Genomic DNA, 25,814 nt, shown 5'->3' with positions numbered 1-25,814 from the left:
CTAAATTTTTTATAACTCCATTCAAAATCTATTAAACTCTCATGTGCTAAGCACAAATAAAATGAGAAGAAATACCTTTTTTAGTTTGGTTTTTGTTATTTTTTTAATACAAGAGAAATTTGTAGGGTCCAAAAGTGCGCACGTCCACGGCTATAAGGATATAATAGTAATTATACAGACAGCATTCTTCCTCTACCCGCCTCACATTCGCGGTTTCAATGTGGATCATACAATACGGTTTAATCCGTTAAAACACACACAGACACACTCACAGAAATGCACCTTCTCTCTTCTCCCTCCTCCTCCAACCCCCCCAACTTCTCTCTCTTCTCCGCCTCCCAAAACCCTAACCCCCTCTCCAAATTCACCCTCCGGATCCCCACTTTGCCCCTCCACTCCTCCCCCTATTCCCTCCCTGCCCCTCCGCCTCCCCGCTGCTCTTCCCGGGACTCCTCCACCCCTGTCCTCGACCCGCTCCCCGCAAACGCCACCGTTTCGACCGAGAGCCAGAGTAATGACGTCCCGCCGGAGACAGAGTCCGCGAAACGTGAGCTCGTGGTTCGCCGGCCGGCGATGGACGTCTCCGGCGAGGGAGATGGTGGCGGTGCGGCAACTACTGTCCTCGACGCAGGGCTTGCCGAGCTGGCGAAGAAGATGCCGATATTCGAGCCGGAGACTGCGGAGTCGGGCGTGAAGGAGAAGCCGTTGGCGGTGAACTTGGACTTGGCGTTGTACAGAGCTAAGATCTTGACCAGGAACTTCCGGTACGCGGAAGCGGAGCAGATACTTGAGAAGGTATGTATGGATATGGAGTTTGGGAAAGTGTTTTTGAAAATGCAAGTTTGAATATTTTTGGAGTGCTTGATTGGTAATGCTCTGTTTGATTTGTTTTTTGGTTTGCGAAAGTGTATATATTATTGGCCGGAAGATGGGAGAGCTTATGTGGCATTGGGGAAGGCGTTGAGCAAACAATCGAAGACTGCGGAAGCTCGAGCTGTGTATGAGAAAGGGTGCCAAGCCACTCAAGGAGAAAATCCATACATCTGGCAGGTGGGTTTTCTTTGTTTTTCCGGAGTGAACTCTCTGCAATTTGTTATTCATCTCGGAAAAATGGAAACATACAAGTCTGGAACTTCATTGATTATGACCAATGGCTATTGATGCATGTTAGTTTTTGGGTTTTGTTAAGATGAGCCGCTTACATTCACTAAGAAAGATGGAGTTACTGCCTTAATTAGTGAATGATTTAGTTGTTGATTCTTTATGGATATGAACAAATCAGGCACTCCGTTGTTTCTTGTAAGCGTCCGAAAGAATCTTCTTGGGAACTAGTTGTGGGAATAGATCTTGCTAGGATTGATTGATTGATCTCATTAATTGAGGTTGTTTTTTACAGTGCTGGGCTGTTTTGGAAACTAAGATGGGAAACGTAAGAAGGGCTAGAGAATTATTTGATGCAGCCACGGTTGCTGATAAGAAACACATTGCTGCCTGGCATGGGTGGGGAGTTCTAGAGCTAAAGCAGGGAAATATCAAAAAGGCAAGACATCTGCTTGCTAAAGGTCTAAAATTTTGTGGTGGGAATGAGTACGTATATCAGACACTTGCATTGCTGGAAGCTAAAGCAAATCGCTATGAGCAGGCTCGGTATTTGTTCAGCCAGGCTACTAGGTGCAATCCCAAAAGCTGTGCCAGTTGGCTTGTAAGTCAGCATTTTCTTGCACACAGGCTTCTCGGTTACAAAGTAAAACTTTTCATTTCTATTCTGGTCTGTTGAAATGTTTTCTTGTAGTAATTTGTCCAATTCTTACGATACAGGCATGGGCTCAGTTGGAAATGCAACAAGAAAACAATCGTGCTGCCAGGCAACTCTTCGAGGTGATTTTTTATTAGTAAATTGTCAAAAAGGTCATGCATGTCGATCAGGTCCTTTTCATCGTGGATTAGGACTTTGCAGCAGTATTTTTTTTCTCAGAAATTTAGAATGATTTAGTTACTAAATTGGCTGTGTTAGTTTTTTCGTTTTATGTTCTGTGTTTCCAGTGTTGATTTTAATGTTTTCCACCTCTATCTGTAGAAATCGATACAGTCAAGCCCCAAGAATAGGTTTGCATGGCACGTTTGGGGAATGTTTGAAATTAATATAGGTAATGTTGACAAGGCAAGAAAGCTTTTAAAGATTGGTCATGCACTCAATCCAAGGGATCCAGTTCTCCTTCAGTCCCTTGCTTTATTGGAATATAAAAACTCAACCGCGAATCTTGCTCGGCAGTTGTTCAGGAGAGCATCTGAGTTGGATCCAAGGCATCAACCAGTGTGGACGGTATGACTCTCTTATCAGTACAGAGATCTGAGTTTGATCGTAAATCATAAACCTGATGCAATTTTATTTGTTTGATATGACCGGCCTGATAAATTATGTCTGTGAATGATACAATTGGAATCTGTGACTTGTATACCGCTAATTTATTGGGCGTTTTGTTGCCTGCATAAAGTGACTTACATCTTCTTGTTGCTTACCATGACATTCCTTTTTATCTTTCTTTCATACAACATCATAATTTCTTTGTACAAAAGAAAAGTGATTTCCCTCTCTTATGCATTGACTACTTGCTGATAAAACCTGATAGAAGTATCTTTAGGATTACAGGGCTTGTTTGTGCATACATGCATCATTGAATTTAGCACAAAACTAATTCATTGATTGCAAAATCTTCGGATGTTTAGGCTTGGGGGTGGATGGAATGGAAAGAAGGAAACATAGAGACAGCAAGGAAATTGTATCAAAAGGCATTGTCTATTAACTCAACTAGTGAAACTGCTGCTCGTTGCCTACAGGTAATGACCGTAATTAGGTTTCTGGTATCTTATATATACTATATAGAATGTTCAGCTAAGTTTTTAATGAAACTTCCTTTGCGTCCTTTCTATCATGATTGTTAGCAAAAGGATTAGCAACGACACATAAGAAGCAATATTCTTAAAGATGAAACATAGATCAATGTCATTGCAACGTTATCCACATGTATGATTATGAAGGCTTTAGGCAATGACCATCTGTTTGTGTGGCAGGCTTGGGGAGTTCTAGAACAGAGAGTTGGTAACCTATCAGCCGCTAGGAGATTATTTAGGTCCTCCCTTAATATAAATTCTCAGAGTTATGTCACATGGATGACATGGGCATCATTAGAGGAAAATCAAGGAAATGCTGTACGGGCAGAGGAAATTCGCGACCTCTATTTCCAACAGGTTAGTGCTCACTAATTAGCTAGGTTACTGCATCTTACACGTGAAAAGGCTATTTGTTTGGGATGCAAGTCTTGGAAGGCTTCAGGCCCTCAACATTGAACACTCTTTTTTGGTTTCTTGCAACAGCGTACTGAAGTTGTAGATGATGCTTCATGGGTTATGGGATTCTTAGACATCATAGATCCGGCCCTTGAACGTATAAAGAATATCTTGAGGTTGGACCAGAGTTCAAAAGAAATGCAACAGGACGCTCTGCGAACAATAGTTGGAGCAAATGAAAGTAACATCGATGAAGAGCCAATCAGCCCTTCCTCTAATAGCAATGACATGGAAAGCGAGAGTGGATTCGATGTGGATGCATTTGTTAAGGAAAAGTTATCTCTAGACCCATCAAAGCTAGAAGTTCAGATGGTGACCTCGCGGCCTTTTCCGGTAAACAGAAGTAGAGTGTGAGCATTGTGGTGAGATTTGCCAATGGGGAACCTGTTACATAAGATGGAGAGGATCTCCAGAGGGATCTTCTAGTACAGAAATGGTAGATCATTTGAATCGTATAAAGGATTCATGTGACCCTGCAATCTCCCACTGAAATCCGGTTGGAGTATATATACTGGGGATAAATTAAGAGGCCTCCTTCCTATGGCCTCTGTGATTAATTTGTAGCATGAAATTTGAGGGTTCGCTTTGTATATTTCATATCTCTCGACTCAAAGCTTGAATTGGGATTTTATTCTGTCGGGGCCCTTGTAATTTACTGGACAACATCAATAGCAATACCATTTTAAATTGGGGTTTACACAAAAAAGTTACGTCGTCACAGTTGGATTGGTCACACCCAGTTATCGAATTATTTATGTATAATATACTGCCCATGCATATACGTGAATCGAATTTATAATCTTCTCCAATCAATTAATAAAAGAGGACTACCATTAGATTATAGCTAATTGATCAATTTCTTTTGGTCATTTTGTTGTCAATGAGCACACATGATTCCAATGAGTGATTCTAATTAGTAAACCATGCATTGTTGGTGGAGTGTACCACACTGATGAGATGATAACAAGTATAACCATGCAAGTAAATCAACACACACACACATATGTATGTGTACATACACACACACACACACACACACACACACACACACATATGTATGTGTACATACACACACACACACACACACACACACACACACGATTAATTAATGATTGAATATTTTGATGGTACCACACACACACACACACACGATTAATTAATGATTGAATCTTTTGATGGTACCACATAAACGGTTAGATGCGTTCTTGTTTCTCATTACGTTTAAACTATGATGAGTGACCCTAATAATTATTTTTCATATTAGGTCTAAATCCACTAAGAAAAATGCTAAGAAAACTCTCTCAACGTGAGACTCTTTATAGACTCTCTACCCACATTAATTCTCGCCCCAGCATTATAAAATATTATATAAAAAATGAAGTGGTAGAGAGTCTTACTTTTAAAAAAATCTTCTTAGCATTTCTCATTTAACAACATTATAAATTGCGAGTTTAAAAATATATTATTGTAGATGACTCAAATTTTACTTATTTCAATTCAACTCACTCATCATTTAAAAAATAATAAAAATTCAAGTTTCCCTTTACAGTAATTTCTACATTTTTTACTCACTATTCAAGTTCGACCCATCTGTCTTAACGAAAAAAAAGAAAACAGTAATGGAAGGAAACCGCTGAAAAATTAAGGAATTTTAACGAAAATCTTCCGGTACTGTTCATTTTAACAAAAAAACACATTTTTACACTAAAAAGTCAATCATGGTACTATTCACTTTACCCTTTATTTTGTCCTTATCGTTAAAACTCAAAATTTTCAAGCCATTTTCATTAGTTTTTCTTAAAAATTACATAGGAAAGTATCCACGTGTCTTGGAGTCCAAGTAAGGAAGAAAATCTCAGAGTTGGAGCAAGAATCACGATTCAGATCAGGAAGATAGCGGACAGCCGGATTCAATCCCAAGAATTAATCACAGAAGACCAAACCAGGAATGTTTTGAAGGCAGTGAATTATGTGCCAAGTAATGTTCCATAATTCCTGGCATATATATAAACCAAGGTTTAACAGAATATGACCCAAATTATTTTGCTATCCTCTCCTACCTATCATTCTCCGGTAAATTTCTTTATGTGGTTTATCTTTTCTACCCATTTTACTTCCAGATTTCTTGTAAGTTTATAATTTTTGAAGTGTTAGCACTTTTGTTAAGTAGCTTTTTTTTTTAAATTAAAGTTTCTCAAACACTAAATATTATTGTTGTTCCTGTAGTTTCTTTCTTTTTGCTACTCTATATTCTTTATTTTGTCGGAACTCTCGATCAATTCGATCCATGTGCTTAGTTTTCATGACCTTTAAATCTTTCTTGCACTAATTAGTCGCTTCTCATGTATGCACTTCGATTTTCTATTGTTTAAAACAGCGGTTATCCTAAAAAAACTAAAACCATATGAAGAAGAAAAAATAAAACCCTAAACCATTATATGCCAAGAAAATTTTCTTTGCTCATGTCTGGAGATTTAGATGAGGGAAATAAACTTGGAATTTAAGTAAAAGTCATAATTTATAAATCGACATGCACCAATTCAGCAATTCCCTTGTTTTAGTACTTCGTTCAATTCTTGTACTGCTTCGTTGGGCATCTGTATATATAAATTTTTTTTTATTGTTGATTGGATTGTATCAAGCACTTTTGAAAAAAGCCACTTCGAACAATTTATCAGCTAGAGGAGGTGACAAATAATATTTGCAACTGTTCCAAGTTTATTACAATTGGGAGTTCGAGACTAGAGTCTAGGACATAATTTGATTTTGAAGATTGGAACAATTTATTTCCCCCATTCTTTTCCTTCAGGTACAGAAACCAAAACAAGATCTAACGGAGGGTTCAACCTAATAAAGTGTGCTGGAATATAATTTACAAGGCATGCATCGTATCCCCCAAAAAACTTCTGTGATAGTTTCAATCCTCTATTCTCATATCTATCACGGTGAAAAACTGAATTGAAGAGGCATAATATATAATATTAGAACACAGCCTACAAAACAAAATTCCTAGACAAAATAAAACATAGAAAAAAAGTGGTGAACTGATATGCATAGTCTGTCTCATCTTCCTCTTGGATTCACTATTTGTGAAAAAACTGCACTTGTGTTTAAGTCATCGACCGTAGCCTCACTTGAAACGGTCTCTTCCTCAATTGTCAGTGTGGCATTGTGCATAGCATAAGCATCATTTGCTTTATCTTGAGCAGCAACTGCTTCTCCATCAGGGTTTTCATGCAGTTGAAGAGCAAACTCAAGGTTCCAAAGCACGTCCCCCATCGAAGGGCGTTCGAGTCCATGATCAGCTAAGCATTTCTCAGCTGTCTCTGCAAACTTTTTCAAGCACTCAGGATTAATAGGTGGCCCTGACTTGAGATGTGGATCAATAATTTCGAAGAGAATTCCCTTTTTTAGACAATGTATTGCCCAATCTGCAAGACTAACTTGCTCCTTAGGCAATGAAGCATTGAGGGCCGGCCTTGCACACAAGACCTCAAACAAGACTACCCCAAATGAGTAAACATCAGATTTTTCCGTCAATTGTTGCCTCCGAAAATATTCGGGGTCCAAGTACCCAAAGCTGCCCTTCACCATTGTACTCACATGGGTTTGGTGAAGATTAGGACCTGTTTTTGATAGCCCAAAGTCAGAGACTTTAGCTACCCAATTCTCATCCAACAATATGTTTGTGGTTTTTACATCTCTGTGGATGATGGTGTATCTTGCACCAGTGTGAAGATAATGCAGTCCCCTAGCAGCTCCTATGCAAATTTCCAACCTTTGCTTCCATGACAAGGAAGGATTTTTGCTCTTGTACAAATGCTCCCTTAGAGTCCCATTAGCCATGTAATCATAAACCAGAATCATCTCGCCGTCCTCTTCGCAAAAACCAATCAAAGAGACTAAATGCCTGTGCCTGAGCTTTGAAAGCATCTCGATTTCTGTTTGGAACTCATGAACACCTTGCTCTGAAGATGGATTTGATCTTTTAATAGCCACTTTGGTGCCTCCATCAATAATGCCTTTGTAAACCTTCCCAAATCCTCCAACCCCAATAACTTGAGATTCGTCAAAATTCTTGGTGCCATGTTTGATCTCAGGCAATGAGAAATGCCTGCAAAGACCTGCAGCCAGGCTCGAAAGATGGCTGCTACCTGTGTTACTCTTGCCCGAAATAGTTGATGTGTTAGAGTTACCATAAAGAGGCAACCAATTGCCCATCCCGGGATCCATTCCACTCTTTCTCTTCTTCTTTATGTACACAGCAATGCACAATGCCGCAACCACAGCCGCGCCGCCAGCAGCCCCGCCAGCTATTCCAATTACTTCACCCTTGCTCTTGGACCCTGCTGGGGGAGAAAAATTACTTGCTGCAGCAGCCTCAGCGTCTTGAAGCATCTTAGATGGCACAGGATTGGGACCGGCTAAATTCCCACGCGTATCATTGAGCTTAAAGATCTCCAAACCATTAAGAATCGAATCATAGTACTCTGGTTTCTCCGACACAGATGGATGCAATGCCACCCATATTTCTTCGTCACCATCTCTGTCATTAACAAAAGTTGCATAATCCTTGTAAACCGGCACTCCTATGGACCCTGACAAAGCAATAACGTCCGCAGTCTGCTGCGCTGTTTGGTTGTTGAGAAAAATATCAAACACCCTCTGATTAATCCTGGTGAGTTGAAGCTCACAGAAATGCAACCTAACAACATATGTGAAATTTGCATCAACGGTGAAAACCCATGTGAGATTGTAATTCTGATTGAGTTTCGAATTCGGTCCCATCGATCGCGCAGTGCCGTAGACGTTGGGAGGAGCAATGTACTCCGGCAAATTACTAGGATATTTTATGCTAACATTTTTCTCAGCCTGAAATGTGACTCCAAATGCTGCACCGAACAAGTACGGCGAATCGTCGTACCATGTTCTTGTCAGCCCCGAATCATTTCTTGTCGGAATAAACTGTCCACCGACATTGAGCCTAAACATTGTCTGAAGGGAAGAGCTTTGTACATCGATGGTTTGGTCCTGAAACCCGATCATGTTCGCTGGCTGAAACATCTCGGCCGGCATCGAAATTACCTCAATGCCATTGACAAAAGCATAGGACTTATCATGTTGCGACGAGGGTACGAATGTAATGTTGAGATTGCCGGATTGGGCGGGAACGAGTGAGAATTCTCTCATGATGTAGGCCTGCGTGAGAGCTTGGGTTGTAATGGCGGCGCTGAAATTGCGAAGGAGAGAAAACCCGTTTGCGATCACGTCGAAATACGAGTTCGAAGCGTCGAGGCCGTCATAGGAAGACGGATAAAAATGGAGCCGAACCAGAAGGCGCTGCCGTGGGGAAACAAAGAACTTGTAGGATGCTGCAGAGTTGAAAATTCTTGCAGACATGTACGGGATTTGGGAAGGCAGAGAAGGATCTTGGTATTGCGCCGTCGCAGTCTTTGAATTCTCCGAGGATGAAAGAAACCGGGAATCTGGTACCCATCTGCGGCCGTCGGAGTCGGTGCCGCCGCTCGAAGAGCCGCAAGCAATGATGTAAGATTCAGAGCCAGTGTCTTTGCTGAGAACATGAATGGCGTTTAAGGAGAAGGATAATATGAAGGATAATATGATCAGAGAAAGTAAAATGTGGGTTTTGGAGATCATAGCTGGAAAGAGAAACCCTTTTGATGGGAGATTCAGGAACTGAAAGGTGAGGGAGGAAGATGATCGATGTAGGACGCAGGAAAAAAAATAGTACAGGAGAACAAGAACAGTAAGAGAAAATGTTTTCCTGTACAAAATGGACTTCTCTAGGGCTCAATTCAATTACAATAGTTTGACTGAATCTAGATCTGCTTTGTTTTGCTTCATTGAAAGGTACAGATTGAAAATTTACCTGGGATTTTCAGGAGGAAGCAAGAATTATAAAACCAAACTGTGTTTTGCTTTCATTTTTTCTGCATTTTTCTTTCGTTTTTTTTTGTTCCTTTTTTTGTGAGGGAGGTTTTTTGGCCAGGGTCTAACGGGAACGTTAGGATAGGAGGGGTTGTTACTGGTTAGAGAGTAACGAGGCAAGAGAGAGAAACGGTAAATGCTCTTTGGTATTGACTGCCTTGGCGTTTCTTTAGGTTAGGTTTGGGTGGTGATGCATTTAGATTGTTGGGATATAAATGGGTAAATAATTACTGCACATCTTTTTTTCCTTTCGCACATTCATACTTATTTATGTTCATTGGTACTCGTCCTTTATTCGATATTTATTTTTTAGTACATTGATATTTTTATATTAAAGGGAAGAAGAGTTCAGCTCACTTTTAAGTGAAGAGTAATACCACTAAATAATAGTACTGAATGGCTCGTGCTTTATTTGATTTAGATACTAGAATAAATATCATTGTGCATGAGAAGAAAAATTGTGCGTAGAAAACATTTTTCTACAAATGTGCTGTTCCATATATAAAGGAGGTGAGCCAGCTTACTATGATGACTACATGAACATGTATACAATATTTAAGCACAAAACACATTATCAAATAAGGAGAAAAATAGTCGAGAAAAGTCCCATTGAAATACCTACCTATTAAAAAAAACAAGAGCTGTTTCTTAATCCTTTCTTAAATATTTTCTCACGTTAGCAATTTTGATAAATGCCTTCAACGTGAGTACAACTATATAATATATCTCGTAGTAGTCGAGCAACTTTTATAGTCTGTTTTTAAGAGAGAACCGAACGCCACGGCCACCATCACTACCAGTACCACCACCGGAACCAATAACTATTATGAATTCTGTAGGACTTCCATACGGAACCGTGACAAATGTGTTTAACGAATTAACACTTTTCTGTAACCAAAGTGCCATTTCCACTAGGTCCACCACTACACTCGATATTGTAAGTTTCCTTGTAAATGGCCAACGTAGCAGGTTCCCATATACCAAAAAATCGAGTGGACAAAATTAACTTAAAGGATGCATGGGAGTCTTCTCTATCTGGCTTGTCATTTCAAAATCACAACGCGCAGTTGGTACTTGTTGCACTGCAACGGGATGCCGCAGATGAAACCTCTCCCTTTGGGCACGTAGTGAATGATGCTCACCATGTTATGCATTCAATTCCCCACTCGAAGATCACTTTTAGTCGAAGAGAGAAGAACAAGGTGGCACATCTATTGGCAAGACTGAGTTTGGCTTTAGATAATCAACTAATTTGGTTTGAGGAACCCTAATGTAATTTTGGATCTTCTCTTTGAAGATAGTACAACTTTGTAATTTGTTAGTGCGGAACGCTCTTTTTCTTTTCGTCCGGTTTGAAATCTCCGACAAAGTTTCTATCGAGACTCATTTATTGCACCCTATACTCAATTATGTTACGTATTCCTTTGCCTATCAATGAATATCGTACTTGCTCTAAAATAATCACAAGTGATTTTCTAACATTAACTTGCATTTTTACTAAAAATTAATTCCAAAAACATTTTCTCTTAAAAAATTTCTCAAACAAGTTCCAGATTTTGTTACCATTAGTCTTCCTTATTATAGCTAGATTGCGTGTGAAAAATTAAATAATGCTTTTTTTCAGAAACTAATACACAAGTTAAAGGAAAAAACAATTACATACACTCAAATTTTGTGATTATCTCAAAGTTACAATATTAGTGTTAGTAAAAAGCTTACATGTCTCAAGACTTTTCAAACGCGACAAGGATATTTACACTAATTGTTAGCTTATATTTAGGTGAAATTAACCCTGAGTCAAATTGATTCAGACCATAGTCGACCATCTCAAATTAAAGTTACAAAAAAGAATTAAAATTGTCAAATTTAAAATTAAAACGAGTGAATCAAACTTATTGTTGGAGAATAATTACAGGGTATCCATTCCAGAAAATAACTTCAAAACCCTAGGCAGTGTTTGCCAGTATACCCCTGGCTACGGCGTCTGCCTTGAGAAGCATTTTTGAGGGAACAGGATTTGAACCCGCCAAGTTCCCGTGCTTGTCACTAACCTTAAAAATCTCCAGTCCATTGAGTATGGCATCATAGTACTGGGGATGCGTCTTCACATGCGGATGCAAAGCCACCCAAAGAAGATCATCACCGTCTCTGTCGTTCACATGAATGGCATAATCCTTGTAAACCGGGATTCCGATTCCCCCGGCCCACTGGATCACATCCGCCGACTCCTCCGCCGTTTTATTGTTGAGATATATATCGAACGCTCTCTGGTTCATCAGTGTGTTTTGAAAGTCGCAGAAATGGAACCGAACGACGTAGGTGAAATTTGCGTCCACCTGAAAAACCCAAGTGAGGTTGTATTTCTCGTTGAAGTGAGGGTTCGGTCCCATCGATCTCGCAGTTTTGTACACCGTTAGAGGAGCAATATATTCGGGGACGTCCTTCGTGTGTCCGATGGTGACATTTTCGGGAGCTTTGATCGAAACCCCGAGAAATGCCCCGTCGAAATACGAGGCCCCGTAAGCTGAATTTAGTAGGTATGGCGAGTCGTCCCACCATGTTCGTGCGAGTCCCGAATCCTTGTTTGCGGGAATGTACTCCCCTCCGACGCTTAGCCTGTACACTGTCTGGAGGGAGGAGTTTTGGACGTCGATAGTTTGGCCTCGGAAGCCGATCAAGTCGGTCGGCTTGAAGATTTCCTCCATTGGGATCACCTCCACCGAGTTCACGAAAGCGAACGTATTTTCGCGCTTCGGGGACGGCGTGAACGTGATATTGAGAGTGCCAGACTCGGCGGGGACAATTGAGTACTCTCTTACGATGTAGTACTGCGTGAGGGCCAACGCTGTGATGAAAGGACTGAAGTTTTTAAGCAGGGTGAGGCTGTTTGCGGTGACTTCGAAAACCCCGTTCAAGGAATCGGCGGAGTCGTACGTGGACGGGTAGAATTGGAACCTGACCAACAGGCGTTTGCTTGATGGAACAGAGAACTTGTATGATGTTGCAGAGTTCATGATTCGTGCTGTCGTGAATGGGACTTCGGACGGCAGGGCAGGGTCTTGATACTCGGCTTTCGCAGTCTTCGTATTGATGGAGGCGACGAGGTATTTGGAATCCGTTGTCCATTTCCGGCCATCAGAATCCGTTTCCCCGTCGGAAGACGAGCCGCAGGAAAGTATATAGGACTCTAAGCCGGAGCCTTCGCTTCGAACACGAACGGTGTTTGATGAAAACAAGGATAACAAAGCCAGAGGAAACAAAATGTGGGATTTGTAGATCATTGCTGGAAAGGGAGGAAAAAGGTCTATTGTGTTAGAGTACAGAAAAACTTGGAAACTTGGAAGAAAACAAATTGATTTTGTGTGTGTTTTTGTCCCAAGGGTGTAGGGGACGTTGGGATAGGAGGTCGTTATCGGTTGAACAGCGGTTCGACAGATAAACCGCTAAATGGTCATTCGCATTGACCGAGTCCCAGACGATTTGCATATATAAGCCTTTATCCAAAGGGATCCCCATTTTCAATGGCCACATATTTTTCCTTTGTCACCTAAAGTCACGTAATAAATATGAACCTTACAAATTTTTTAAGTGCATTCATTTTTGTTGTTGTTTATTAAGAAAACGAAGGATTCGAGCTAGAAACCTCTTTTCTACAACTGAGAGAAAAATATTGCTAATTAAACTAAGTGTGTTAGGTTGTAACAATGCATAAACAAATCATATTTTATGAATATGATATAGTTTTTTTTTTGTATAAAGGTAAACAAGAGTGATATCCACGGATGGAGAAAATGGAGGAAGTTGTCTGGCAATTCAAGGAGCTAACCATTATTCAATGGAAGGAAGAAAGTTTGGAATTGTTTCTGGGACTGGGAATTTTACATTCGTTAAGGGGTATGGGATTATGGATACAGAGAATCATAGATTTATTCTTAAGTTCAATGTCAAACTAAAGCACTATTAGTGAAAGTAAACGGCATTTGGTTTCTGTTTGTTTTTGCAAACTGTTGTTATTGACACTGCAAAAAGTTAGTCTTACTCATACAACCATACTTATAATAGCAACAACACTGCAAAAAAATCGGACTCACTCATACTTATAATAGCAAGTGCTTGGAAATTGTCCCAACTTTACAACTTAGGTGTTGAGTTTGTAAGAAAAGACTTAGTCATACTTATAATAGCAAGTGCTTGGATATTGTCCCAACTTTACTACTTAGGTGTTGAGTTTGTAAGAAAAGACTTTAGACGTATATGAGTTGTTATAAATATGAATGTCTATTATTTGATTTGAGTGAATTACTTTGTATGTACAAGCAATGTATATGAGTTGTTATAAATATGGATAGCAAACTTTAGAAGTATATGAGTTGTTATAAATATAGATGTCCATTATTTGAATTGAGTGAATTACTTTATGTCTGTACAAACAATGACATCATGCATGTATAAGCAATGTCATTACATAAACATGATATCATCCCCTCAAACCAAATAATAAACATCCATATTTACAATTTTAGTATGTTGTATTGTATTTTATACTTATCTTGTTTCTCCCACGTTTTTTGTGCAGCGGATGTGGGATATGAAACGTATACAAACAGCAAAGTGTACACGGTATCGCCAAAAGCTAATTGGAACTTCAATTTCAGAAATAAAAGGGGATAATATATATACAAGTGACAAACTAAAATGGCTGTTTTGACGTTTTTGAAACCTTGTGTGAAAATTAAAAAATGAAGCCCCAAGGCAAATTGAGGGAAAAGAATCTCAAAAGCACAAACAAGCTGGCATGAGGAGAGGTCTAAAATTAAAATGGACAACTAAAGCACTGTTACAACATCGGCTTCCAAGAGGGACTGATTGGTATTGCTTAATATAGGTTGGGCCATGAAAATTTAAAACTAGGATTTGGTGGGTTGTGCCAGGCCCAAGCAGTAGTGCAATGCTTGGACGACACACAAGAGCTCCAGTAGCAAGCTACTGTATTGAGCTCTCACCCCAAAAAAATTAATTTAATATCGTGTGAACCATTGGTCCACGTATCAGATATTAAACTGATAAGAACAGATACTACACTTGATCTTAGCCAAAAGGCCGAGAAAGGTATGCCTATATCAATATTGGGCATTCGTTTTTATATGCATCTTCGTTCTTCTATTTTCTTCCGTGGTCGATGTGGGATTCTAATGCACTATTTCGAAGTACTCTTTCTGTCCTCGTACTTCAACCCAAGTTCACCTAAAGCCTTTCCGCAGCTCCCTCAAAGCATACACAGAAAAGCAAATGCATTAAGCTAATAAGATAAAAAAATACAAAAAAAAATTAGTGAAAGTACATAACTGAAATGACAGCTCTTGGGAAATATTTGTTAATGGATGTTTGAGATGATGGCTTTGAGCTTCTTTTGCAATGCTTCAATTTCTCCTCACGACCAACACCAAGGTCTCTCCTCTCTCTCTCTCTCTCTCTCTCTCTCTCTCTCTCTCGCTCCCTCCCTCTCTCTCTAACGGTTAGGTTTTGTGCTAAAATTTCAGCCAAATTGAAGGTTACAAGCAGCAAAGGCCTTGAAGAAGTGAAGAATCTCATAAGAACTGTTGGGATTCCATAAAAAACCTCCTCTCCAGCAAAATCTCTTGAAAATGGCAAATGGGTCAAGCTCATCTCCTACGCAAGCTTCGAGGATGTGGTTGATATCAGGAACCGTTCTCTGGTTTACACTCTTGCAGGAGGTAATTAACTAAAATTTAACTGATTTTATGCTGACTAAGTGAGATTAGATAGTGGATTAAATTGATGTTAATTGCCTCACAACCGATTGGTTGCGATTGGTTGCAGTTGATTGCAGACTGCGCAGCAGATGGGTCAGTGGTGAGTGCAGTGAACGAGGGGATTGATGCAGCAGTTGGATTTTCAGTGGAATCACAACACGGCGTCGCTTGTATCAAGGATTATCCAGAGCATCTCCTTCAGGCACTTAAGAGGCCGTTTCTTCGGTTGGGAACTGTCAAGTTTTCCAATAAATACTTGGGTGATAGGCTACGTTTGGCATCTAGGTTGGGCTGTAAAAGACTAAACTAGGATTTGGTGGGTTGTGCCCGGCCCAAGCAGTAGTGCAACACTTGGACGACACACGAGAGCTCCAGTAGCAAGCTACCGTAATGAACCCTCACCCTAAAAAAATTAATTTAATATCGTGTGAACCATTGGTCCACGTATCAGATATTAAACTGATAAGAACAGATACTACACTTGATCTTAGCCAAAAGGCCGAGAAAGGTATGCTTATGTCAATATTGGGCATTTATTTTTATATGCATCTTCGTTCTTCTACTTTCTTCCGTGGTCGATGTGGGATTTTAACGCACTATTTCAAAGTACTCTTTCTGTCCTCGTACTTCAACCCAAGTTCACCTAAAGTCTCTCCGCAGCTCCCTCAAAGTATACACAAAAATGCAAATGCATTAAAGCTAATAAGATAAAAAAAATAGAAAAAAAATTAGTGAAAGTACTCTTGGGAAATATCCGTTAATGGATGTTTGAGATGATGGCTTTGAGCTTCTTCTGCAATGCTTCAACGCTTCAATTTCTCCTCACGACCAACACCAAGGTCTCTCCTCTCTCTCTCTCTCTCTCTCTCTCTCTCTCTCTCTCTCTAACGGTTAAGTTTTGTGCTAAAATTTCAGCCAAATTGAAGGTTACAAGCAGCAAAGGCCTTGAAGAAGTGAAGAATCTCATAAGAACTGTTGGGATTCCATAAAAAACCTCCTCTCCAGCAAAATCTCTCGAAAATGGCAAATGGGTCAAGCTCATCCGCGGCGCAAGCTTCGAGGATGTGGTTGATATCAGGAACCGTTCTCTGGTTTACACTCTTGCAGGAGGTAATTAACTAAAATTTAACTGATTTTATGCTGACTAAGTGAGATTAGATAGTGGATTAAATTGATGTTAATTGCTTCACAACCGATTGGTTGCGATTGGTTGCAGTTGATTGCATAGACTGTGCAGCAGATGTGTCAGTGGTGAGTGCAGTGAACGAGGGGATTGATGCAGCAGTTGGGATTTTCAGTGGAATCACAACACGGCGTCGCTTGTATCAAGGATTATCCAGAGCACCTCCTTCAGGCACTTAAGAGAGGCCGCTTCTTTGGTTGCGAACTGTCAAATTTTCCAATAAATACTTGGGTAATAGGCTACGTTCGGCTTCTAGGTTGGGCTGTAAGAGACTAAACTATGATTTGGTGGGTTGTGCCAGGCCCGAGCAGTAGTGCAACGCTTAGCAAGCTATTGTAACGAGCCCTTATTCTAAAAAAATTAATTTAATATCATAGAGATCACTGCCTTACGTATCAGATATTAAATTAATAAGAACAGATACTACACTTGATCTTAGCCAAAAGCACAAGAAAGGTACGATTATTTCACTGTTGGGCTTCCATTTTTCTACAAATTAACTCTCCTAATTTAATAAGCTAGCTGATGTGGGACTGTTATACTTTTTTGCAGTGTTGTTTCTAACAATTACATCTTATCACTCTCAGGCCTACAATACCAAATCTTATCACCAAAATCCAGAGATTAAAATAAAACTTAACACTACTAGGAAACTAAGCTATACACTAGGATCTCTACTCTTTAGGATGACTCAAGCTAAGAATACTGAACAAAGAGGGTTAAACAAACAAACTGTCTTTAACGATACTTCAATATCTTACAATGCTTGGTGAACCAAGCATGAATGCTCAACCGAGTATATAGGTAAGGGAGGAAGTCTACAGAACCTTATCTAGGATTAAGAGACATTATATTCTTTTGTCTCTTTCCTACAATAATGAAAGGGAATCTCTCTTTACAACTCATTATACTTTACTTTATTCACACTCCAGGAGGATCCCCGTCGGAATCGTGAGGATTCTGGAAATCCTCCAATCACATTCGTTTATCGTATATCGTGCGATCAGAAATTATTGTAAATTTTTTATTTAAAATTGAATATAAATAGTACCTAACAAAAATTAACCGCACAATGTACGATGATCGGATGTTATGCCATGAGTTGTCATCATATTCCACCACGCTTCCACATGCATTAGTCCCATCCATCATTGGGCCAGTACTCGTCATCCAGCTCTTCCGAATCATCATCATACCCATGCCATTGGTCTTGTTCTTCCCAGTGCAAGAGTTGTAGTTGAGATCAACTCGTCCTCTTTCTGGCCGCATCTTGGAGATCGGTACTTCTTCTCCATGGCTCGATTCGAACGACAGAGCTCGAAACAAGAAGCTAGATGGGTAAGTGGAATCTGAAAAGTAACGAATTGATGCTTCTAACTCACTGGAGAGATTGCAGAATGCTATGGTTGAAACATGCCGCATGATATCATACCATTCCAATCTGATGCAATCTAACATCTTTAGGGGATCATTTGGTAGTAAAGTTAACAACAGGAGAGTAAAATTTGTATCCCATTCCACGTTTGGTGACATTAATATATTTTTCGTTTTCATGATTGAGTAATTACTCGAGCCAAATTATTGGGATAACTTCTCCCATGTGAGAAATCGACACCAACGTTCGCGAAAGAACCATATGCCTCGTCTCGCTCTCTACATCCCAAGTCCCGACGCCGTATGTGACCTTGTCTCGCAACGTTAATTACCATGACTTCGTTTTGCGACATGGTCCCTGACCTCGTCTCTTAGGACTGCCAAGGTATTTTGTTTTGCGTTTTGCTTTAAAACGCAAAGGCACAACACAAATAAATTAAATCAACTCGTGTGTTGCTCAAAAAATACTAAAAAAACAAAAACAAAATAGAAACGAAGGAAGGTATTTTGTAGTCATCTATTCTCCAAAGTTAATTTTGGTTGTGCTCAATCAACTTATTTGTTGAATTTTTGTAGAGAGATCACATTGTGTTATTTCTCTAATTGGAATAATGCTCTTGAATCGCTGAAACGATCTGGAGTGAATTGCACTATAGAATAATATTATGTAGTCCACAGAGAGGTGTCAAGTACCGCTCTTGCTCGCGCAACCACAGAGGAGGCAAGTCAAATCATCGATCACCCACGTGTCTCCTAGTGAGGTTTGCTCTGATTGGGAGGATGTCATTACAAATTCTCCATGCGCAAACCGTAACTTCGGGAAGAACACGAAAGCTTGCATATTCCTGAATCCGAAACTCCGTCATCCGTTCTGTTCCAACACACAGCATTTAACGGGGTTTGCAGCAGCAAGCGAATAATGGTTGGGCTGGGCCGTCAAAATTTAAACTTCGGTTTGGTGGGGTGTGCCAGGCCTAAGCAATAGTGCAACACTTAAGCAACACGTAAGAGTTCCAATAGCAAGCTATTGCGGTGAACCCTTTCCCTTAAAAAATTAATTTAATATCGTGTGAATCATTGATTCACGTATCAGATATTAAACTGATAAGAACAGATACTACACTTGATCTTAGCCAAAAGGCCGAGAAAGGTATGCTTATTTTACTGTTGGGCTTTCGTTTTTATCCCACATCTTAACTCTCCTACTTCTTTAGATAGCCGATGTGGGACTCCCCCATAGTGTCTTGCAGCGCTGTTTCTAACTTTGCAGTCTAACACAATTACTTTTACCACTCTCAGGCCTACAAAACTACATCTTGTCATCAGCAACCAGGAATATAACATCACATGGGATGGGATTGATCGATGAGATCAACCAGTCCTCTTTCTGGCTGCACCATCTTTGAGTCTCCTCCGTGGCTCGGTTTGAACGATAGAGCTGGAAACAAGAAACCAAATGAGGAAGCCGGATCTGCAAAAGCTTTCTGTTCCTTGAAAAATTTATTCTTCTAACACGTTGAAGAGATTGCTGAAACATGCCGGAGCCGTTTCAATCTGCTGTAGTTTAATTTGTTTAAGAAAGTTGATGTTTTGCTAAGAGCAAATTGCTCTAGCTAGAAAATGCTAAGGCACAGACACATTAAGGCAATCAACTATGTTCTTTTCCCTGAATAAAACAACTGAAATAATAAAAGCTGAAATAGAAAAACCTCTAATCCAACCTTTTCCATGTTGGTCAAAGGAAGGGATACTGTGAATCCACACGTGGGAAGAAGAACGTCGTTACAAGAGCGTCGGTAATCAAAATTGTTTCTCAAAAAATATGTTTGATGCTGATACTAAGAATCCATGGTGAATTATAATATCTCAAATAACTGTATAAATATGTCAAAATATAGAGCATGTCACTAATAGAACCGATAATGATTTTCAAATTTGTTTACTGTTATGTGTAAAGAGCTTGTAACAATCCATCTCTGAAAGTCATACCTTGAGAAGGGAGAAATCTAAAAAAGCAAGGGGAGAGAAGCCAGCACAAGAGGAACCCCATCACCATGTTGCTTAGCAAACACATAAAATTAAAAAGAAAATAGGAAAAATAGTCCCCACCATATATAGCTACTTGTTCTTGTGCTGACTTTGAGGATCGATGAAACCATTCATTTGCCTTCCTCGGTTACCCGTATTGCAAATAGTTTATGCTTATTTCACACACCAAAAACAACTATGTGGTGTAAGATATTACGCATTGATTGATAAGACTTCCAAATTTGACTTATAAGGTTTGACTTGGACCAAAATTTGAAATAAGTTTTTCTTGTCATAAGGAATAAAGTTTTATCCCAAATATGAAAATTATTGAACTGAAAATCAGTACTAGTAATCACATATACTAAGAAATTTGTTTATCTAAAAACATGGGCCCAAGAAATAAAGTTAAAGGAAGTCACCAACCACTTAATACTCTAATTAGGAAGGAAGTTAAGATGAAGAAATTTATGAGAAAAGGATGGATTTAGGTGAAACGGAAAAGAAATACCCCCATGCCATGCCTTGCCCAGCTATTGGGAGGGCAGTACCCCCATGACTTTCCTCTTTGTTCTATGCATTGGCATCCCAAGGCTTCATGGATGAAGAGTACAATCTATGAATTATGTTTTGAGAACAAAAAGATCGACCCCAACTATGCTGAAATAAACAACATATATTTATGGGATTGGCTAATTGTGCAATATGCGAACATTAAAAATATATAGCACGCCATGGTTGTTTACCATGTATGGATTTTAAAGGCTACCCTTCTCAATAAATCCTTATTGAATGCTTTGCACGACTGGTAGAATCAGTCCAAAACCTCACAGAAATGCATTGGTCAATGATGATGGGCTGCAATATCATACACAATATGTATTTTATATCATATACTATATGCTTTAAGTATAGAAACGAGGGGTAGTAGTGTAGAAAAACTTACATTAAACGAATTCATAGTTATTATGGTGTTCTGTTCTAATTAAACAATAACATGTACAACTTTTTGAACACATACTATATATTATTGAAATCAGAACGTTACATGACAGTAAATTCGCTTTATGTAAATTGCTCTTGCAATAATGGATGTGAAGTGTGAACTATTTGATTTATATATTCATGCTTAGCGTAGAGGAATGGATATAACGATGATTTCACTTGAGACAAGTGAGGGAACGACAATTGGGAAGTCAACTCAAGAAAATAATGAGTACAAGAATATGTATATGTGCAAGTGGGAGGAGGATTCTTTACCCTCTTATTCACATCATCTTCCATCTCCTTATCTCACACATTACTTTTTGTCTTATTATCTCTATAAAAAAATCAATATAAGATGTTGATGTGGCTTAATCGTGACCGTTCAAATAGGAGGGCTTAGAAGAGTAAAGAGATTAGGAGGGTAAAGAATCCTCCTCCGTGCAAATGACCCCTCTACTACAATAGTAGAGATGAATGTTGCTCTTGTACTACAACATGTGTTTAAATCCTGTTAACTTCCTATCTAATATCTAATCTAATAAATCTATCGTTTGAGAAAAAAGAAGAAAAAAAAAAGAATATGTACGTGTATATCAATCACACACGGTCGACTCAAAACTCAAATTGTTTCTCATATTTGTGTAGCTGAGCAATCATTGGGAAACACTGTAAGGCATAGAGCTAGGGGATTGGAAAGAGATCCTCTCCAGATCTCTCATTCTAAAGTCGAAGAATTAAGTGATTCGAGCTTTTGAAATTTGATCAAATGGTTAAAAACAGAGAAGTTAGTAAAAAATTTTAAAAGCTATAATAAATTTTAGCTATTTGATCAAATTTCAAAAGCCCGGATCACTTGATCCTTGGATTTTGAAGGGAGAGATCTGGAGATGATCTCTTTCCTAGGGGATTAGGATTCATTCATTTACAGTGTTTACTAATTTATAACCACAATAAAAAATAATAATTGGATCCAAATTATGATGTATTTTTCGACAAAAAAAATTTACAATGTATTTACTAATGAGTAAATCAAAACATAGATAGAGCCCGCACCTAAGAAGGAATTCAACTCCTCATTTTGGAGGAATTAGATTGTTTGTAAGGAGATGTTATTCTTATTCGAGAGAACAAAGAATAAGGGATGAAATATTTTTACGTAACCTCGCCTAATTCAAAATGTTCAAGTTAACTTATAAAATAGTAGAATAAAGCTTACATTTATTCCCATTCTGACCCAATTTTTTAATTGAAGAGAAAACACTTTGAACGAGTGTTGCAAACACAAATGAATATAAATAGTTCGAAGACAGATTGTTTCTATTGATGCACAAATCAGATTAATCCTGGACCACAATATATCGTTGTGTTCTTGTGTGTGTAATTTACTATCAGATCTAAATTGGTCCAAAATCAATCCGATTTTGTGCAACAACAGTTTCCATTTCTTACTACAACTAACTATAGTTTTTGTTGAAAAAGGGCATTTTAGGATAATAAACAACGTATTAGACAATAGAGTGAGAAAGAGAGAGAGTTAGGTAGAAACCGTGGAATGCTTTTCTGGACATTGGTATAGATGTGGTAGGCCGAAATACCCTTCATTTTAAGGGAAATGAATCAACCATGTTGGATATATTGGTTGTTTTCTTGTCGCTTTTATAATTGAGTGTTATAATGGACTAATCTAAATTAATGAAAATACCAAATGTTTAAAAGTCAAATGAATGAACGTCGTCAAGGGTCCACTAATAAGTAATTATACGATTTTTTAATATATAAAATAAATAAATACGATTGATACATGGATTTTAGTTCCAAATACATATTTTTTGGTAAGTTTTTGTTTGATTTCTTAAAATAAACTATTATTAGCACTGTAAAAATTTCATTTGACACTTTTTATAAGTGTATTTTTTCTTCTTCTAATTATAGAAAGTTTGAAGTGCAAAATAAGATTTTTGGAGTGCTAATAGTCCAAAGACCACCCGGAGTCTAAGAAATATACATATAAAGGTCTTTCAATGATCCTTTGAAGTTTGATACGGGTCTTGTTGTGCTATTAAGTATTTGACGAAATGTTTTTCGCAGGCTGTGTTGACAACACTCAACAAATTCTAGCAATATCACTCATTAGATTTGCTTCGGCATATGTCAATATCATTTGACATGTGCGGAATTTAGTTTGGCTAACGACAACAAATCCACCAAGTATTCAATGAAATGTCTCAGTGAATACATTGAATTTTTTTTTTTTTTGCGCGCTTTGTTTCTATTTAAAAAACTTGAACCTTTAACACTAGGATCCCCCAAAATTCGAATTCTGGATTCGCCACTGTATTTGCATTGATGTCAATTCGGCTTAGTTTACGAACCTGCAATGATATAATCAAATCTTGATGTTGAAATCTGACTACAATGACTACGATTTGTTATGTTAAAAAAAAAAAAAAAATTAAAAACATATGTTGTGTGTATATATGTTTATCTATGTGTATGTGATTGATATTTGTTTTAAATGCTGAAGTAACAATAACATTTCACATGAAAGCAACATGATCACTCCTTAGCTTCTCGGCGAACTATATTTTGACAATTTTTAAAAAATTTGAGCTAAATATTTGAGAGATTTTTGCATACAACCGTATATATATTCACAAAGCTCGATAACCAAATATTTTAGCAAAATACTCGTGTTGTTCAACTGAAAATGAATTTACAAACTCATATATGAAGTATATAAAATTGCAAATAAATAACAAGTTATCAGTGAGGACTTACCTAATATATTGTGTGGTTTGGGGAATTTAAATTTACCCTAAAAGAAAGCATGAGATATCAAAGTCCATGTTGAGGAAAAAGATGGCAACTCCAAAAAAATAAAATAGACATATATTTAGCTAAGTTTATTAGAGTAGTATGCTCGATCTTTTGTGCTCAATTTTGAATCTTTTTTTTTCTTTTTAATTTAAATAAATTTAATGTAACATTCTTTATTTTGCTTAAACAACTAAATAAAATTAAAATAGAAGAAGAGGGGGGAAACGGCAGTTGACTATTGTTGACCAATTGGAATCGGCCACTTTCTTTGAACATGTGCAAAGCTACCAAAATAAAAATTGTAATACCCTTCAAGGAGTAGACTTTTGGAGTATCCAAATATAGCAAGACAAAGATTTGTTCAAACATGACACAATCCTTGCTTCTCTTACATTTACCTCATCAACAAGCAATGAAGCTAACAATAAAAAAATAAAATTACTTGAGCGTTATCCTCATTTTGAAGGTGTTTTTAACAATAAGATAATTATAAACAATGTCATTTTTTAAAGGAAATTTTTTGTTCCGGTCCTTGATTGAGTAATGTCTTAGACTGAAACTTTATTAATTTCAATACTTTGATTGAAGGACACAATGCTGGATGTCAAGTATAATCTTAATTTAAGTGTCTTTTAAATTCATTTTTATGTCAAAATGCACTCAATAATATTAACTAATATATTGCTAGTTTTGTAACATTCCACGTGTTGGAAATATGCCCTGAAAGTCAATCTTTGGAAGAAACCTTTCAGGACAATGAATTGATGTATATATGACTCTTATACATCGGAAGGCAAAGATACTAATTGGGACTATCTCAATGAACGAAATATGTCCTAAATAGTGAATCCATGGACAATGGATCGATGGAAGAAGTAACCTAATGATGTTAGGTTACAGAGACCTTCTTCTCATAACCATTATGTCCAAAAAGGTTCCTGGTCATAAGGATTGTCGGAGGGATACTGACAATCCATAGACTGGTACATACTATGTCCGCTTCAATTGGAAGGATGGAAAGTCTCATCCCATTCGTGTAGCGACACTAAGACAAGCATGTAGGTGCTCATTAAGGGAATGAGTTCACTGAACACAATCGAACGAGAGTACTTGCATGGAGGTCTACTCACATGTCAAGCAAGTAACTCTAATGGTTGGAATAATGTAAGTAATCCTTTGACCTGAGGCATCTCGTTGTCTTGTGGTTAAGTACTTAATCTTTGATTATGTTAAAGTCATTCCATTCGAGAGTGTCCAAGGCATCGTTGGGGTTAAGCCACTTAGCCATGAAGGCAAGTGAATGCGCAACAAGGAATCTCTAATCTTCGATAAGAGAGGATGAATACTCTAAGATATGATTCGGGAATCTTCGGCCGAAGTATCGAGCGTAATAAAGGAAAGCGTTCCTATACGTCTCAAATGAATCATATAAGAAGGAATAATCACATTAGGGGTTTGACATTATAAATCCATACCCTAGTAATGTGATTGAGAGTATTGTTTTAGAGAAGGATCGAATTACATTGTAATTCCAACTGAATAGGTTCTCCGAATAACTTCTACATTAGCTTGGGTAGCCATGATATATGATTAGATGTCACTCATGGCTTGTGAGTTCTTCTAGATGATTAAATGTAGTCATTAAAAGGAAGGTGAATTAAAAGTAAGTTTTAAATCACTAAGTGATTGGATAATCAATTGGATTGGTGCCAATCACCTCACTGCCTTGCTAATTAGAACCTAAAAGATTGTTCACCGATACACTCTTGTAGTGAGTAACTAATGGATGAAGGAAATAATTAATTGGATTAATTAAGTGTTTTGATTAATTTAGAAAGTCTAAAGAAATCATAAAAGCGATAAAGATCGTTTTGGGCTTAAAGAAACGTTCGGGTTTAATCGGGCCCATTGGGCCAAAACCCATTGGGCTTTTATTCAAGCATTGGATGACTTGAAATAATTAAAAGCCCAAAGCCCAAATTAAACACAATAGGCCGGCCAAATGAGAAGGGAGAGAGAGAGAGTGAGTCAATTGTTGACTTGTTTCTTTAAGAAATAAAAGGAACAAAACAAGACATAGTGTGTTAGGTGATTGAGAATACACAAAAGAAAACATATTCATTCTCTCTAAACTTCTTCAAAGGCCGGCCACCAAAGGGATTATTAGCTAATCATCTTATCACTCTTTGGTTAATTCCTTCATCTTTCTCATTACAAAGTGGGTGAGGATCTTTAGAGGTTTTCATATCTTTGGAAACTTGAAGAGGACCTAGGAGCACTCATTCTCAACAAAGTGGAGGAGGCAAGGAGGGAGGCTAGGCTCAAGGAGTTCAAGGAGCAAAGAGCTTGGAGGT

At 38.2% G+C, this 25,814-nt stretch overlaps 3 protein-coding genes, 3 non-coding genes and 1 pseudogene across 7 annotated transcripts; 1 reads left to right on the top strand and 6 right to left on the bottom strand.

Moving 5' to 3' along the window:
* Window positions 1-261: 261 nt before the first annotated feature.
* On the top strand, window positions 262-3,979 carry LOC125471654 (protein high chlorophyll fluorescent 107). Of its 2 annotated transcripts, none has more exons than XM_048572339.1 (8): window positions 262-795; window positions 907-1,050; window positions 1,397-1,702; window positions 1,819-1,878; window positions 2,078-2,323; window positions 2,728-2,838; window positions 3,073-3,249; window positions 3,376-3,979. In XM_048572339.1, the coding sequence occupies exons 1-8, from the start codon at window positions 277-279 to the stop codon at window positions 3,700-3,702; spliced, it is 1,890 nt and encodes a 629-aa protein (XP_048428296.1). In that variant the 5' UTR covers window positions 262-276; the 3' UTR covers window positions 3,703-3,979. The 2 variants fall into 2 exon arrangements, with proteins under 2 accessions (XP_048428296.1, XP_048428297.1); XM_048572340.1 differs by having other exon boundaries at window positions 550-795; window positions 1,397-1,710; window positions 1,755-1,878.
* A 2,258-nt stretch (window positions 3,980-6,237) lies between these two features.
* Window positions 6,238-9,662, bottom strand: LOC103961319 (receptor-like protein kinase ANXUR1). The gene has a single exon (XM_048572048.1). The coding sequence runs from the start codon at window positions 9,004-9,006 to the stop codon at window positions 6,412-6,414; it is 2,595 nt and encodes an 864-aa protein (XP_048428005.1). The 5' UTR covers window positions 9,007-9,662; the 3' UTR covers window positions 6,238-6,411.
* A 1,467-nt stretch (window positions 9,663-11,129) lies between these two features.
* LOC103961318 (receptor-like protein kinase ANXUR2) lies at window positions 11,130-12,593 on the bottom strand. The gene has a single exon (XM_009373861.2). It carries the CDS (start codon window positions 12,576-12,578, stop codon window positions 11,244-11,246), a length of 1,335 nt encoding a protein of 444 aa, XP_009372136.2. The 5' UTR covers window positions 12,579-12,593; the 3' UTR covers window positions 11,130-11,243.
* Window positions 12,594-14,214: 1,621 nt separating this feature from the next.
* LOC125471691 lies at window positions 14,215-14,410 on the bottom strand. Its single transcript, XR_007253782.1, has one exon. It is a non-coding gene; the product is annotated as a U2 spliceosomal RNA (small nuclear RNA).
* Window positions 14,411-15,387: 977 nt separating this feature from the next.
* LOC125471692 lies at window positions 15,388-15,583 on the bottom strand. The gene has a single exon (XR_007253783.1). It is a non-coding gene; the product is annotated as a U2 spliceosomal RNA (small nuclear RNA).
* Window positions 15,584-16,542: 959 nt separating this feature from the next.
* On the bottom strand, window positions 16,543-16,714 carry LOC125471698 (annotated as a pseudogene).
* A 1,872-nt stretch (window positions 16,715-18,586) lies between these two features.
* Window positions 18,587-18,782, bottom strand: LOC125471694. The gene has a single exon (XR_007253785.1). It is a non-coding gene; the product is annotated as a U2 spliceosomal RNA (small nuclear RNA).
* Window positions 18,783-25,814: the final 7,032 nt, after the last annotated feature.

This window comes from the organism of the source record quoted next, unplaced genomic scaffold, assembly GCF_019419815.1.
Source record: "Pyrus x bretschneideri cultivar Hongxiangsu unplaced genomic scaffold, Pyrus_bretschneideri_v1 Contig6, whole genome shotgun sequence".
Lineage (NCBI taxonomy): Eukaryota > Viridiplantae > Streptophyta > Magnoliopsida > Rosales > Rosaceae > Pyrus > Pyrus x bretschneideri.
This window is presented reverse-complemented; position numbering and strand designations above follow the sequence as displayed.